The sequence below is a fragment of the Wyeomyia smithii genome, chromosome 1 (assembly GCF_029784165.1).
Source record: "Wyeomyia smithii strain HCP4-BCI-WySm-NY-G18 chromosome 1, ASM2978416v1, whole genome shotgun sequence".
Taxonomy (NCBI): Eukaryota; Metazoa; Arthropoda; class Insecta; order Diptera; family Culicidae; genus Wyeomyia; species Wyeomyia smithii.
The window spans coordinates 69838743-69854188 of NC_073694.1; the positions used below are offsets into that span (position 1 = coordinate 69838743).

At 40.6% G+C, this 15446-nt stretch overlaps 1 protein-coding gene across 5 annotated transcripts in view; it reads right to left on the reverse strand.

Moving 5' to 3' along the window:
* Positions 1–15446, reverse strand: part of LOC129718140 (proton channel OtopLc-like) — a 43455-nt gene that overhangs the window by 18342 nt on the left and 9667 nt on the right. For 2 of the 5 annotated variants that reach the window (XM_055668577.1, XM_055668576.1), the window contains exon 1: positions 4540–4777. The exons of 2 other annotated variants lie outside the window; for them this stretch is intronic. In XM_055668577.1, the coding sequence (XP_055524552.1) occupies positions 4540–4766 (227 nt within the window). In that variant the 5' untranslated portion in view covers positions 4767–4777. Of the gene's footprint in view, positions 1–4161; positions 4321–4539; positions 4778–15446 lie in introns of those variants that run through there. One more of the 5 variants, XM_055668580.1, reaches the window with a different exon arrangement.

Here is a 15446-nt window from a genome sequence, read left to right on the forward strand (position 1 = left end):
AGATTAGAGGAAAATGGCTAAAATTTTGCGAGTTACCTGATAATTTATTTATTCGTTGAAAGAGAAAATTATAAAAAAAATCATTTTGTTTTGATTGAGCATTTCCCGTATAATAGTTCAGCGTGAAAAGCGACAGGACAGCAAATCTGTGGCAGTATAATGTTATCAATAAACAATTAATTATAAAAAGAGCACGTTATTGATGCGACGAAAGAAATTATTCCTTGTGATTTTCTCACATGCATAAATTCAACGTTATTGTGATATCATTAATTCATTACAATAACTATTCTCAAAAAAATAGCAATTGTCACAAAAAGTCCAATTAGTGAGTCTAATTTATTCTGTATCTTTTTACGGCACGATTACAATACTTCAAATGCGAAAATCGACGCACTATGGACTGGTTCCCGTTTTGACAGTTCACACTGGTTCCCGAAATCCAGTCCGCCAGACTAGTAAAGTATACTGTGACTATACTGCATACGAGTCATCTTCCAGGCAATGCGGAACATGTTACCTTTATTTCGCATACGGCAGCAACAGTTACCATCGTACACTGCAGAATATTTAGCTGGCACAGCTACTGGAGGACACAGCGGAGAGCAAACTTTACTATGCGCGGTCAAGCAAAATATTCAATGCTACCGATGGTGCGATCATCAGCGTTCTATAGCACGCATTTATAACTGAAGATTGTGGAATCGGTTCTATTCAGAACTATAGATGCTTGAAGATAAGAGTTTTGAGAATTTTCGCAACTACGTGTTAAATTTTCATGTATTCATGCATCGTTAGTTTTACAATAACGACCATCAAATATAAACGGTAGTGCTGCCTATGAACAGTTTATCGCAGCATATAATATATACATTTAGTCCAACGTCACCATTTCATACAACCCCTAGGGCTGTATACCTTGTAGTATTCTGGTATAGCATTAAAGGTGTTTTAGTGTTTTGAAGGCAGAAAAAAACAGGTTTTTACAGATTTTTTTTTGGCGTACGGTGAAAGTAAATTTATTTCTGATTATTGTACATTAAAGAGTAGTAATTGACCTATATTCTGTAAAATATTGGTTGAAAAATATTGAAAATTTACCGAATGGTAGCAGATTTTCTCAAATCGATGTTTTTTGAGTCGGTGCACTCTGTATCTCAAAATCTATTCAACCGATCGTTCTCAAATTTTATACAGTATTTCCTTACATAATTTATGAGGTTGAGATTTTTTCGTTTTTGATTTTATTTCTTTTATTATCAACAACAATAGTCATGAATTTAGGCCAAAAATCGGTATTTTCACTTTCAAGTCTTGTAAAAAGTACAAAAATAAAAAAAAATGTAAAAACTCGACAGAGATACCTAGAGGGACATAAAAATTGAAGGAAAAACTTTGGTTATTTCATTTCAGATGATCCAGTGCTGAGGTATGACGTGCACCGCAAAAAGTATTTTTTCTGAGGCGCCTGCGAAGAATTGCTACCATTCGGTCAATTTTCAATATTTTTCAACCAATATTTTACAGAATATAGTTCAATTACTACTTTTTAATGTACAATAATCAGAAATAAATTTACTTTCACCGTACGCCCAAAAAAAAATCTGTAAAAACCTGTTTTTTTCTGCCTTCAAAACCCTACCCCCCCCTTATAATATCATCTGCGTTTTAACCTAACATGTATACGGCGTATTTGAACGTAATATCTGTGTAAGATTGCTTACATTATGGGAAATATATAGGAAATGCTATCTAACAAAATTCATGGTATTTTGTCCGTGAGCGGAAAAAAACTTTCATTGACTAATATTTTGACCCTTTCCTACCGGGCCCATATAATTGCGTAGGTAGAAGGTGAATTAAACAAAACCTTTACTGTCCCTTTTAAACGTCCTATTCATTGTTTTATTGCTCACAACGTTAGTGTCAACATCGCAGCTGCTACGAAAATAAAAAAACCGGAGCTAGCAAGTGTATTATTATAGAAATTGCTTCGATTGAGGTTTTGTTATCCGCCATTTTTTAACCTACACAACTGTGTGGTTTCGGTCGGAAAGGGTTAAGTGGAAAAAATATTAGGTATAAAGTAAACTATACACCGTGACGTGACTATGAATACGATTTGCTTACTGAAAAATATTGATTTACGGTTTTCTGTGAGTGGAAACAGTAAGTCTGTACTAAAAAACTAATATTTCAAAAGTTGGGTTCATAATTTTGCTTTTTGTTAATCGGTAAAGGGTCGCGGTAAACATGTCAGCCCTGATACAAAAAGGCTGATCAAAAACTAGAAAATGAAGGTGAAACTTAAAAAAAAATAGCAGAAACCATCGACTGCTCACAGAATATAGTTGAAAAATCTGCTAAATGCCGGAAGAAATCAGAAACACAAGGGTGAAAAGGAAAACTAGTTCTAGGAATGTCCGCCGAGTACTGAAATTCGTAAAAAAGATGTATTCGTCACATCTACACACTTAAAATTTTTTGCCGGGTCTCGGTAATTTATTGCCGAGAACGGCACCACTGAGTACTTGGTTAAAAAAATGATGACAGCTGTTACATTTTTTCGTGAATCTCGGTCACCTAACTGATATTTCGGCTCGTTAATATTTTGTGCCGAAACTTCAGTTAGGTTGAACCGAGATTTTTGAAAATATGTGACAGCTGTCATTTTTTTTTCTAACCGAGCACTCAGTGGTGCCGTTCTCGGCAAAAATTACCGAGAGCCGGCAAAAAAATTTAAGTGTGTATAGCCATGCCAAAGTGGAACTTGAATTGAAGGTGACGTCTAAAACCATCTGGAACCGCTTGATTGATTGAAAATACCGTGCTCGTAATACCAGAAAAACTTTTTTCGCATGAAAAAGACTTTGCAAAAAAAAGACTGGTGCATTTTCAAATATCATCTGGAAAATCTAAAACAGTTTCTCGCTATTTCTGGGCCGTCTAAAATAATGTCGGTTATCTGTTCTGAGTTGAACTATTTTGTTTCGTCACTCCATAGCATATTATTGAAATAGCTAGCTCCATTGTGGTTGAGATTCTTCAGGTGAAGTTTAGCGAATACCAGAATTTTTTAAGCAATGCTCACACCTATTATTTTTTCCACTACTGCTGTACCTGTTCATGTTCGCATTTTTTTTATTGTTTCCACTGTTACTGCTAAACATACTGCTAAACTTGTGAAATCGTTGTGGAATCTAATTCAAAAGAAATTTTATCCGTTTTCTTTCACGCTGGATCATATAGTACCGTTGTTGACGTTTCTCTTGCGAAAATCCGTTCCATAATAAAACTGGCCAGAGAAACGTATATTAATAGTCCTCTTCAGGGAATTGTGATTGTGGCGCGGTATTGGCAAGAGAAACGAGGTTTCTATAAGACTCCTTTTTCTTGAAAAAATCTAGATTCTTATAAAGAAATCGACCAGAAGAATTTTAGACTTCCGGGAATTGTAATTGGCGGCTTCGTTTCGATTAGACTCCTTCCGCTTGTCAAAATAAGTCACTTTGCTGAGACATCTCCAGACAATTGCAATTGACGATATGAACAGAAGAAAAAGAAGCTCTGTAAAGTAGAGCAGTGAGCTTAAAACGGAAGGGTAGAAACTTACATATAAGCATAGAAATGATAAGCATGTCACTTACTCGCAATAATGATACTTCCAATAATATAAAGTGCGAAGTTAGGAATATACCTGAAAAATATCACATTTCATTAAATATTTCTGGTCGTGTGTAAAATGATAATTAGCCTCAACTGATAGATTTTAAGTGCACAGAACATATGTTCAATCCCGAAAAAAAAATAACACCGTTGATTTCTCTAGATTGAATCTTTCACGGTTCCAAATGAGATGAAAAATGTTTGCAGCTTGCATTTTTTCATACCCGCATATCAAAGAAACATCATTATTTTGATAAGATTTTCGCTTTGCTCAGAATGGAATTAATTTCAACAATGTTCAACAATGTTCGAAACTCCTATTATTTGCACATATTTGTTCGATTCGTGGTATTTTGAAGAAGAATCAGTTGTAGAAGAAAGTTTAATGTCGCTTTTCAAACCCGCTTACCGCAGCACACGGAATGTAGCACCAAAGCTTTCCTTCGCTTTTACTACAGCACACAAGTTGTCATTATTTGCTACAAAGTTACGAACCTGTCAGTTGCAATATCATCCTTCGAATTCAACTGTATGAACGTATACATCGAAAAAACGCCAAAATATGTTTTTTGTCGATCAATATGTTCAAATTTACACACGAAATCACTGTAGGCTTCTTATTATAGACACAAATACACTCCGCATGGTTGTAGTACTCGCGTGTGACTGTTTCTATGAAAGTTGCATTCCCCGTGTGAACGCGTGGTGATGCATTTGCGGAGACAAACGTTAACAGTGCGCTAATTGGCCGTTTATCATATCCAACGAGCTGCGGGGCATTTAGACCGCGCTACGCCCGTGAATCAAACTATTTGTTCGCGTGCGTGGGCATGAAAAAAGTTGGAATTATTGAAAAATAAAACATCAATTTACCGTAAACCGTTCCCGAACGACTGATCCCGCTGACGATGATCATCATTGTCATCGGCGCCGAGAGACCACGTGATAACCGGCAATTCGTGTGGCATTGGGGGGGACGGTTTCGCTCGTTCGGTAAGTCGCGGGACACTCGAGATATGGTGAACTTGAACTGACGGTATCGTAACATCAACTACGCCGCCAGTATCCGACGAATCAGCTATATGTTCCGACGTGGTCATTGCACGCGGGTGATTTGGAATTCACTAAGCGGGAAAGAGACTCTACGAGTTGCTTTTATAAATGCCCGTCAAGATGCGGAGCGGTGCGACAACCCAGTAGTCATCCAGTGGGCCCGATATCAATTTGCACGACGGTAGATTAGCGAAAAGAGAGATTAGACGAATTTTCCGATAAGCAATCGTTATCATTGTTATGGTTTTCTGTGTTAACGATCGATGCAGTTACTGCGATACACTGTGAGTTATTATTGATTTTTGGGTAATCATTGTTGGCTGCAGTATATTATGCTTAGCATTGCTTTGGTGCATTTCAATATAATCAATTTTGTTTCGATTTGTTATAATCGTCTGTTCCTGATGTTAACGTAAATGATAAATTGATAATTATAATTATTTCGAAAATAATTAAGCAAAAGATTATTTTTCTATGTCACACTTCAAAAAAAAAAAAAAACTAACGAAAACCACCCTCCGTAGCGACCGGACTGATCAGGAAACAACCTCAAATGATTCACATTAGTGTTACAGGGGCCGAAAAGTTTATGGCCTGACGTAGAGATGGTGTTGCAACTGCAAAATCTCTGAGGCTGCCGACTCTAACTAGCTCAGGCTCAGCGGTGCAAAAGCGGCAGTTGTTGGGATTTCGTCGATTTTCTTTAAATGATGAAGAGCAGAACAGTGTCTAGTGAGGAGTCCCGTGATGATGCGTAGTTAACTACGAGTTGAACTAAGTAGGTTTTTGATAACGTAAGGTTGAGGTAGATAAACTGTTTGGCTTGTTTACAACCCTGCGCATGTTGTCAATGAGATGCTATTTCTAGCTTTTACCATGTACTTAGTTCACCTTTAATGTGGAAGTACTTAGGTTTCTAAGTAAAAAGGTTCACACAAACAACAAACAATATCGCACCCCTGGAGGGTTAATAGCGGTCTCGATCTAGACAACTAGATCAATTGAGAGAATTCGTTATTGATATTTTTTTGCACATCTTGCATGTACACCGTGCCGCAGTGCTGAGTCGAGAAAATTTCTAACTCGAAACGATCCTCGACCTGATCAAGAATCGAACCGACATCACAACCGTGTGAGAGAGCTAGCTGACCAACACCGCTAATCACAGAACCACGGGGAAACGGTTCAGGTCAAACGAATTGTTGAGCAGATTCTTGTCTTGCTAGGCTGTCGGCATGTTCATTTTTTACCATTCCGCAGTGACGGGGTACCCAAAGTAGCATAACTTTGTTGAGGCGGCAAAGTTCCCTGAGCGTTGCAATGCACTCTCAGACTAGTCATTCTGTAGTTGTTGCTCTTGAAGTGACACAACTTTTTTATTTTTGCTTATAATAGAAAAATGGATTTCGTGTTTAGATTAGGTATCGCTACCTGATGGCAGTACGAAGAGCAAACGTGGAAAGAATCGGTACGATTCTTGGTTTTGCGGACGACATCGATATCATCAGTATCAACCGTAAGGCCGTGGAGGAGGCCTTCGTACTTTTGAAGAGGGAAGCAGCGAGATTGGGGCTTGTCATTAACTCTGCCAAAACGAAGTACATGGTAGCTGGCAGAGAGCGTTGGAGCCCTCGTGGTGTTGGTGCTGAGGTGGAGATAAATGGGGAACGATTTGAAGTGGTTGACGAATTCGTTTATCTTGGTACGCTTGTGACATGTGACAACGATATAAGCCGTGAAGTGAAACGAGGAGTTGCAGCTCTACGGACTACGTAAACAGCTAAAATCCCGTAGTTTGCAAACTCGCACAAAACTAGCGCTGTATAGGACGCTGATACTCCCGGTGGCCCTTAACGGACATGAAACATGGACGCTGAAGGAAGCTCATCAACGAGTGCTCGGAGTTTTTGAGCGTAAAGTGTAAAGTAAAGAAGTGTGGCGCAGGCGCATGAATCACAAGTTGTATAAGGTATACAAACATGCTGATATAGTGAAGGTAATACAGCGGGGCAGGCTTCAGTGGGCTGGACATGTAGCCAGAATGCCTGACGAGAGAGCTGCCAAAACTATCTTCAGTAGAGAACCAGAAGAAGGCCGTCAACTCCGTGGCAGGTCTCGCACGCGGTGGATGTGCGCGGTGGAAGAAGATGCACGATCTGCTGGTGTACGAGTAGACTGGAGAACGGTTGCCCAAGACAGAAGAAGCTGGACATCTCTAATTCGTTCGGCCCTAGACCGGTGATCGGTCCATTAGCCAAGTAAGTAATCGCTACCTGATGGGAAAAAATACTGTTCAAGCAAAGCAATGCCAATGGCTTAATAAGTGTCACGGAATATCTGCTCCACTTAATTTAGCCGTTACGTATTGGTTTGCTCAATTTCGTCGTGACCGTACCTCTACAATCGATACGCCACGCTCAGGAAGGCCAAAAGAGGCATTCACGTCGTGGATCGTGCAGAATGATCGTAAAGTGAAATTTAGCGATTTAGTTGAGACCATGAGCATCACAAACGACCTTAACAATTGATCAAACCGATCAACATGTTAAACTTTTGATGGAGAATCTGGCATGGACTACGTGTACTAGGTAGGATTTTTAGTGATGATTCGTGAAATCGAGACAATAATGGATGAAACATGGATCCATCACTACACTCCTGGCGGAGTTATTACGATGACGAACGATAAAACCAACGACGTAAAGAAGGAGTTTTAGGAGCTTCTTGAGCAGACATGGAGAGTACTTTTTTTTTATTCTCGCTTATTTTCCGTCGGTCTAGTTCCGCCACTGTTGTGGCCAATCACCGACGCCCAGGGAGGCGACTCCACACCCAGGACCCTAACTCACGACCCGTTTATTAACGGACCGGCGCCAACGGCTTTACTTCCTCATGCGATGGAAGGCGTGATCCCAGAGATTTTTCACCTCAGAAAATCTCCCGGTGTCGACTAGGATTGAATCTAGACCAGTTGGGTTGGTTGTGAGTGGATCACGCCACCGCGGTGGGATTAGAACCCAGGCGTCGAGCGTGGTTGGCGGAGACGTTACCAACCACACTAGGCCCCCGCCCATGGAGAGTACTTGAAACACGGCATAAAGATCGTCGTCGGAGAAATTAATATACAAGTCGCACGGAAGGACTTCTTTCGCTCTGTTATTGGTAGAGAAAGGGAAATGGCCATCTATAGTACCAAATTTGCACGTCGAAACATACGGAAGTACATCTGCTGACACCCCAATGGAGAGGCCTTGTCCCAGATCGACCACATGTTAATCGACGGCCGGCACCTTTCAGACATCAACGATGTGCTGTTTTTTCGGGGGCCGAATGTCGTTTCAGGTCACTATCTCGTGGTAGGTAGGATTCGCACCCAACTGTCCAACGTACAGGGTGTTCAATATCAAATATAAACTATCATCGTTATGTAGGTGCACACCCTGTGCATTATGTGTGTGTCAGCTATAGCCTAATATATAGGCTAACCGACGCGCATGGTGTCGACTTTGTTGTTTGTTTACCGCGCACGATGAAAGAGTACCGCGACGCCGTCGTGAAGTTGGTTGCGGCACGCAATTCAGTAGTTCGTGTTTTCTGATGAGAAACTCTTTTCTTGCAACAGCCACACAGTGTCGGAGATGATCGGCTGTCGGTGTCGGCGTTTGCCATCATCCCATCGTCCCAAATAAACACCTGGTGTTTAGCGAGAAGACCGAGGTTCTGTAAAAGGTTGTGACCATGACATTTTGGGATCTCTACGGGAAGGATCATTACGTACTTCAACAGGAATATGGTCCAAGTGTACTGTCGGGAGAATTTGACTGATTTCCTCGATAAGACTATGTGACCTCCCAGCTCTTCAGATCTCAATCCTCTGGATTCATACGTGCTGGACAAGCAGAGCGAACATAACGTAACTTACGTTACGTAAGCACTTTGGACCAATTTAAAAATCTTATTTCCAAGATCTATGACGAGACACCGATGGGCCATGTCTCGAGCTCGTCATAGAGCACAAAGAGAGTTTGCTTCCAGCTAGTCTGAAATATGTCGTAAAGGTTATTAATATACACTGCTTCAATAAAATTGTTTCAGGGAAGAATATCTTGTATTTTCGTTTTTACCACAGATTTGAAGTGTATTCGAACTTATTGAACACCTTGTATTTAAATCGAAGAGGGAGATATGTCTGAACATCTAGAGGCTACCAGCGGAACCAGTAGCTACAGAGTACATTCGGAAAGTGGATGGACGGCTCGATGAACCAGTTGGAGTGGACTTCAACGAGTAGTGGAAGCCCACCCACGACGCGGTCAGTGAAACAGCGCGAGAGATGATAGATATGAAATAGGATCCACGGAAGAATGATCAGATGCGGGTGAGACACTGTGAAGCTAGAGCTTACAAAAAAAGGTTTCAACTTCGGAAGAAACGTGTACACTACGATTGCGTCCTCACGGAGGCGAAGAATTCCAGCCAGGTAAGGTAATGGAAGGGAGGTGCATCTGATTACCGGTGAGTCACAGCTGGAAACAACACTTCAAAGTGGTGTTGGACGGTGAGGATCTTTGGAGGGAACAGGAGAATAATTGGAAATGACTCAATTCCGCATATAATATTCTCACCCGCATCCTGTACCATAGACTGGCCGTTGCAAGAAGCCTTTGTTGGTGAATAAAAAAAGCAAACCGACTCCGCAGCTAACTGTTCAGGACAACTGCGGGGCTAATCCTACGATTCTGCTGACGCTAACAGTCTCTCCCGAGCCGAGACGCGGACCTACGACGCCTGGCTTGTACCTCGAAACCAACTGGATCACCTTGAGACGTATCATCTGTTTATAGCCTTCAAGGCGGCGTACGATTCAGTGAAACGCAAAGAGTTGTAGCAGATTAAAGCTGATCAAACTGATACGTGGTACTCTTGACGGCTTCACTTAAAGGGACGGGACAGAGGGTGGAATTTTGGACGTGTTTGTGACGTTGGATGGTCTGAAGCAAGGGGACGGGCTCTCGAACTTGTTGTTCAACATAGCTCTTAATGATGCTATACGAAGGTCAGGTGTGCAGAGGAGCTGCATTAGCATCACGAAGTCTTACATGTTTCTAGGCTTTGCAGGCGATATCGATATCATCGGTGGTAATCGTAAAGGGTGTTTTCCTCCAAATCTGCACAGACAAAATTCAAACTCGAAATTCGAGTTTTTATTCGGCTGCCACCAAATCTTCAGAAAGTATGAAGAAATAATAGGAGCTTGTTTCGGCATTATTCATTTGATTTATTTAACCTGTGTAACCAAATGCTTAAACCTCAGCCTTAACCCCAGCCATAAGATTCTGTACGACTTCAGAATTAACCGTTTTTAGTGTACCTCTTCATTTTTTCGACATTCTTCACAACTTTAGATCGTTTTAGAGGTATCCCTTCATAATGGCCCAGTACTTTTCGATCGGGAGAAGTACCGGAGTGTTTGGGGGGTTCAAATCGACTTCGTCCGCCTTTAACTACTCTACCACCTTTTTGGAGTAGCGGAAGGATGCCAAATTCAACCAAAAGAGCATCAGAACATTGTGAGCCTTGAGGAAAGGAAGGAGCTGCTTCTGGAAGCACTCTTTCAGATAATATTGTCCATTCATAGTGCTATCGGTAACGAATGGAGTACTCCGCTGTGCAAATGGCTTGCCAAATCAGAATCTTCTAGGCGAATTTCGAGACCTTATACATCCTGAGGTCCTCGGGAACAACAAACTTATCCTTGGTCGTCACGTACAGCTTTCCAGGAATCTGCTTGGAAGTCTGCCTTGATGTACGTCTCATCATCCATCACGCAACAGTGTGACTTGATCAACTTTTGATCGTACAGCTTCCGCGCACGTCTTCTCGCGGTCGTGTTTTGCTTCTCATCTCGGTTTAGTGACTTCTGGAACTTAAACGAACGTTTTCTGATTCGTGTTTTAATCCTCCGCACGAAAGACGCACTCGCATACAACTTTTTAGCCACAGATCGGACCGAGGCGTTTGGTTTGGGTTTGAAGGCAGTATCCACGCGCTTGTGATCGTTGAATTTAATGCTTTTCCGTTCGGATGTGAGCTTCTGATCCACTGTTCTTTGAAATGTCCAGACCAGATACCGTAGAATTCACGATTCCTAGCTTTCTCCCGATGTCGCGGTGCGACAGATGCTCATTTTCAAAGTACCCGTGCAAAATTTTTTCGCGAACGCACTGCTCTTTCGACGACATTTTGAAAACTTTTGCGCACTCTATGAAATCAACTGAGAGCATGTGAACAATACACATCAAACTATGTGTACGCAGAATATCATTTAATTTGATTACCCATTTTATTTAAAGTTAGAGCGATATCAGTACATGCTTGTCATTCTCTTCAGTATGTGGGAAGAGCGGAGAAAAAAAATCACCGCGCACTTCCCTTTCAGTATGTGCCTGCGTGTAGCAAATGCTTTCACCACACTGCTTTTTCCTCCACTCCAAAGTGTTTTAACCAACTTACAGAGTGACAAACACACTTCCAACTCACCCGACATCTGATAGAAACAAGGGGGGTGAATCACTCTACAGAGAAAACGCAGAAGTACACCACAGTGTCCACTGGCGAGTAGTCCGGAAAGTGAAAAAAAAAACTACCGGGCAAAGGTGTAGTTCTCGTGTTGCTACACCGCGAAAACGAATTCGACCAGAGTGAACACGACCGGCACGCAGTCTATTTTTGTTTCTCCCAATCTCTTTTCCTCCTCTGCCATGCTCAAGAAACAAACTGTGAAACGCACCGCAGATTGCTCTGCTGTGTAATTATTGTGCGTGATGTCCATACGTGTGAAAAGTACACCATAGTTCATGGTCTCGCAAGAGAGAGATTTCAGATTTCACCGCGGTGTCCTCAGGAAACTCAACAGATAAAAATCGTCTGTCGCTCTCTTCTAGCATGTGCGTTGATTTGCTCTTTAGTGTGAGAGCACTTGTTTTCGCAGTGCAAGATGTTCTTCTACACTCTAGAGGTTTTCTGAGGAGAAAAGACAAGTATGTATCAGTGTGTGCAGATTTGAAGTGAAACGCCCTCTAGAGCTATGGAGGAGGCTCATACGGCTCTAAAAAGGGAAGCTGCGAGAATCGGACTCATCATAAACACTGCCAGAACGAAGTACATGGTGGATGACTGAGAGTGTGGCAGTTCTACGGGCGTTGGTGATGGATGGGGATACTTTCGAAGTGGTTGATAAATGGGTTTATCTTGGTACACTCGCAACGTAAGATAACGAGGTGAGCCACGGAATGATTAGCTTATTTCAGATTGCGTAGCCAGCTTAGGTCCCTTAGCCTATAGATCCGTACAAAATTTACGTGCCACTGATCCTCTGGATAGCGTTCTACGGACATGAGTCGTGGACGTGGAACGAGGTCGATCGGCGAACTCTTGAGGTTTTCGAGCGTAGAATCTTGTAATCAATACTCGGTGGCAAAAATAATATTCAGCAACCCGGAAACCCAGATAGAAGCCGACGCGACGACTTCAAGGCAAACCACGCACGCGTGGAGTGTGTGCTGTCGACGAGGATTTCTGTGCAGCGGGTGTAAGGGGCGACTGGTCTGGAAACCGCATCCAGATTACGCCTCCATTAAACTCGGTCAAGGGCTGCTCCTCTCCATATGGTCTCTATGATTTGTCGCAATAAAAGTAAGTAAAAGATGCGTTTTACTGACAGTTAAACTATGAATGAATATATTAATTTCGTATTCAAACATGCTCTTCAAATGAATATATTAATTTAATATTCATACATAGTATAATAATTTGAACAAACATAAACGTAGTTGGTAACGGAAAACAACACACGGAAACACGACTAGCACGATAGCAAGACAAAATTACACAGATTGAAACAATCATTGAAGCCACCTAACCTTACTTTTTGTTACAGTTTTTTTTTTTATTCTCGTTTATTTTCCGTCGGTCTAGTTCCGCCACTGTTGTGGCCAATCACCGACGCCCAGGGAGGCGACTCCACACCCAGGACCCTAACTCACGACCCGTTTATTAACGGACCGGCGCCAACGGCTTTACTTCCTCATGCGATGGAAGGCGTGATCCCAGAGATTTTTCGCCTCAGAAAATCTCCCGGTGTCGGCTAGGATTGAATCTAGACCAGTTGGGTTGGTTGTGAGTGGATCACGCCACCTCACAACCATCGACACCTATGTCGGCGGTGGGATTCGAACCCAGGCGTCGAGCGTGGTTGACGGAGACGTTACCAACCACACTAGGCCCCCGCTGCCTTTTTGTTACAGTTCAAGAAGGTCACTTACAAGGTGTTAGAATTTGGAGCGAAAAATCGGTGTCATCGATCTTACTGAGAATTGTGACCTGTTTCATTAGAGAGCGCATGATAAATTTCGTTGATTACGTTGTCGTGCAATAATCTATAGATCATTGCACGATGACGTCACAAAACATTAAGAAGAAAGGGATTTGACAGTTGTCGCAGGTTTGTTTACATAGTAAAATTTTCGGCTCGAATGAAAATGCGGAAGTGCCTTGTTTAAAGTTGCGTTTCCAAGAATTAACCAAAAGATCACAGTAACGAATTCGCATAGGCGGAGAATTTTTCCCTTTTTTCGTTTGCGAAATCTGTCGTGAAACCTCGTTTGTGGAACACGCGGGTATTTCACCAGCCTGCAGTTTACAGTTTAAGTGAAGCGAAATTCACGAGTTTACAGTCCGAGCGAAATGAAAGTTGGCTGCAACTGACAGAATATAAACGCACGCAAGTTTTCGCTTGCTGCTGCTTTTTCACTACCGTTTGCATGCGTGAAAAAAGTAAACATCAGTGAAAAAGATAAGATCCACAACCTTCGATTTCGCTGCATCGATGTTGCAAACCACGCACGCGTGGAGTGTGTGCTGTCGACGAGGATTTCTGTGCAGCGGGTGTAAGGGGCGACTGGACTGGAAACCGCATCCAGATTACGCCTCCATTAAACTCGGTCAAGGGCTGCTCCTCTCCATATGGTCTCTATGATTTGTCGCAATAAAAGTAAGTAAAAGATGCGTTTTACTGACAGTTAAACTCTGAATGAATATATTAATTTCGTATTCAAACATGCTCTTCAAATGAATATATTAATTTAATATTCATACATCTACTATATAAAAATGGAATTCCGTAACGCTTGGTCTTATTGATATTATTCCCTCAGTCTCTGAGGTGTACAGTAATCATTATAATTTTGAATCGTTCTAAGCCAAAAATAATAAGCGGTGACATGTAGGTTTTTTAACATGAAAATGTTCGCTGATGTTAAGGAAAGACATTTAAGAAAAATAATAGGTATCTAATTACTAAAACTTGAGATATTATTCACAAAACTACGTAAAACATGCAAAATTTTGACTTTCTGTGCTAAATTTGCCTATAAATCAAAATTCAAAGCGATGACATATGATTCTTTTCTCACTAAAATGTTTGGTAATGTTCAGGAAAGACATTTGAGGAAAAATAATTTGTATCTGATCACTAAAACTTGAAATATTATTCACAAAACTACGTAAAACATGCAAAATTATGACTTTTTATACTTAATTCGTCTCCAAATCAAAATTCAAAGCGATGACATGTGATTCTTTTTTCATTGAAATGATCGTTGATGTTCAAGAAATACATTTGAGATAAAATAATAGGTATTTAATTACTAAAACTTGAGATATTATTCACTAAACTACGTAAAACATGCAAAATTTTGACTTTCTGTGGTAAATTTGCCTCTAAATCAAAATTCAAAGCGATGCCACCTTTTTTCACTAAAATGTTTGTTAATGTTCAGGGAAGACATGTGAGAAAAAATAATTAGTATCTGATTACTAAAACTTGAGATATTATTCACAAAACTATGTAAAACAAGCAAAAATATGCTGAATTTGCCTCTAAATCAAAATTTCAAGCGATGACAAGTGATTTTTTTTGCATTAAAATGTTTGTAAACGTTGAGAAAAGACATTTGAAGGAAAGTAACAAGTATCTGTTTACTAAAACTTGAGATTTTATTCACAAAACTACGTAAAACAAGCAAAATTATGACTTTTTATGCTGAATTTGCCTCTAAAACAAAATTTAAAGCCATGACATGTGATACTTTTTTCATTAAAATGTTTGTCAACGTTCAGGAGAGATATGTAAGGAAAAATAATTAGTATCTGATTACTAAAACTTGAGATATTATTCACGAAACTACCGAAAACACGCAAAATTATGGCTTTCTGTGCTAAATTCGCCTCTAAATCAAAATTCAAAGCGTTGACATATGATTTTTTTTTTCACTATAATGTTTGTTAACGTTCAGGAAAGACATTTGAGGAAAAATAAAACGTATATGATTACTAAAACTTGAGATATTATTCGCAAAACTGCGTGAAACATGCAAAATTATGACTTTTTATGCTGGATTTGCCTCTAAATCAAAATTTAAAGCGATGACATGTGATTCTTTTTTCATTAAAATGTTTGTTCATGTTAAAATATAAAATGTATGTTTGAAGATGATTTTCTGTATACAGCACAACAATATTGCAGCCCTCTAATAGCGCTCTCGATCAACCAGATTAGTTGAGAAAATTCGTTATCGATATTGTTTTAGCACATTTTGCATGTTGTAGGATAAGAACAACGATACACCGTGCCCCAGAGCTGAGTCGAGAAAAATTGCAGTTCGAAA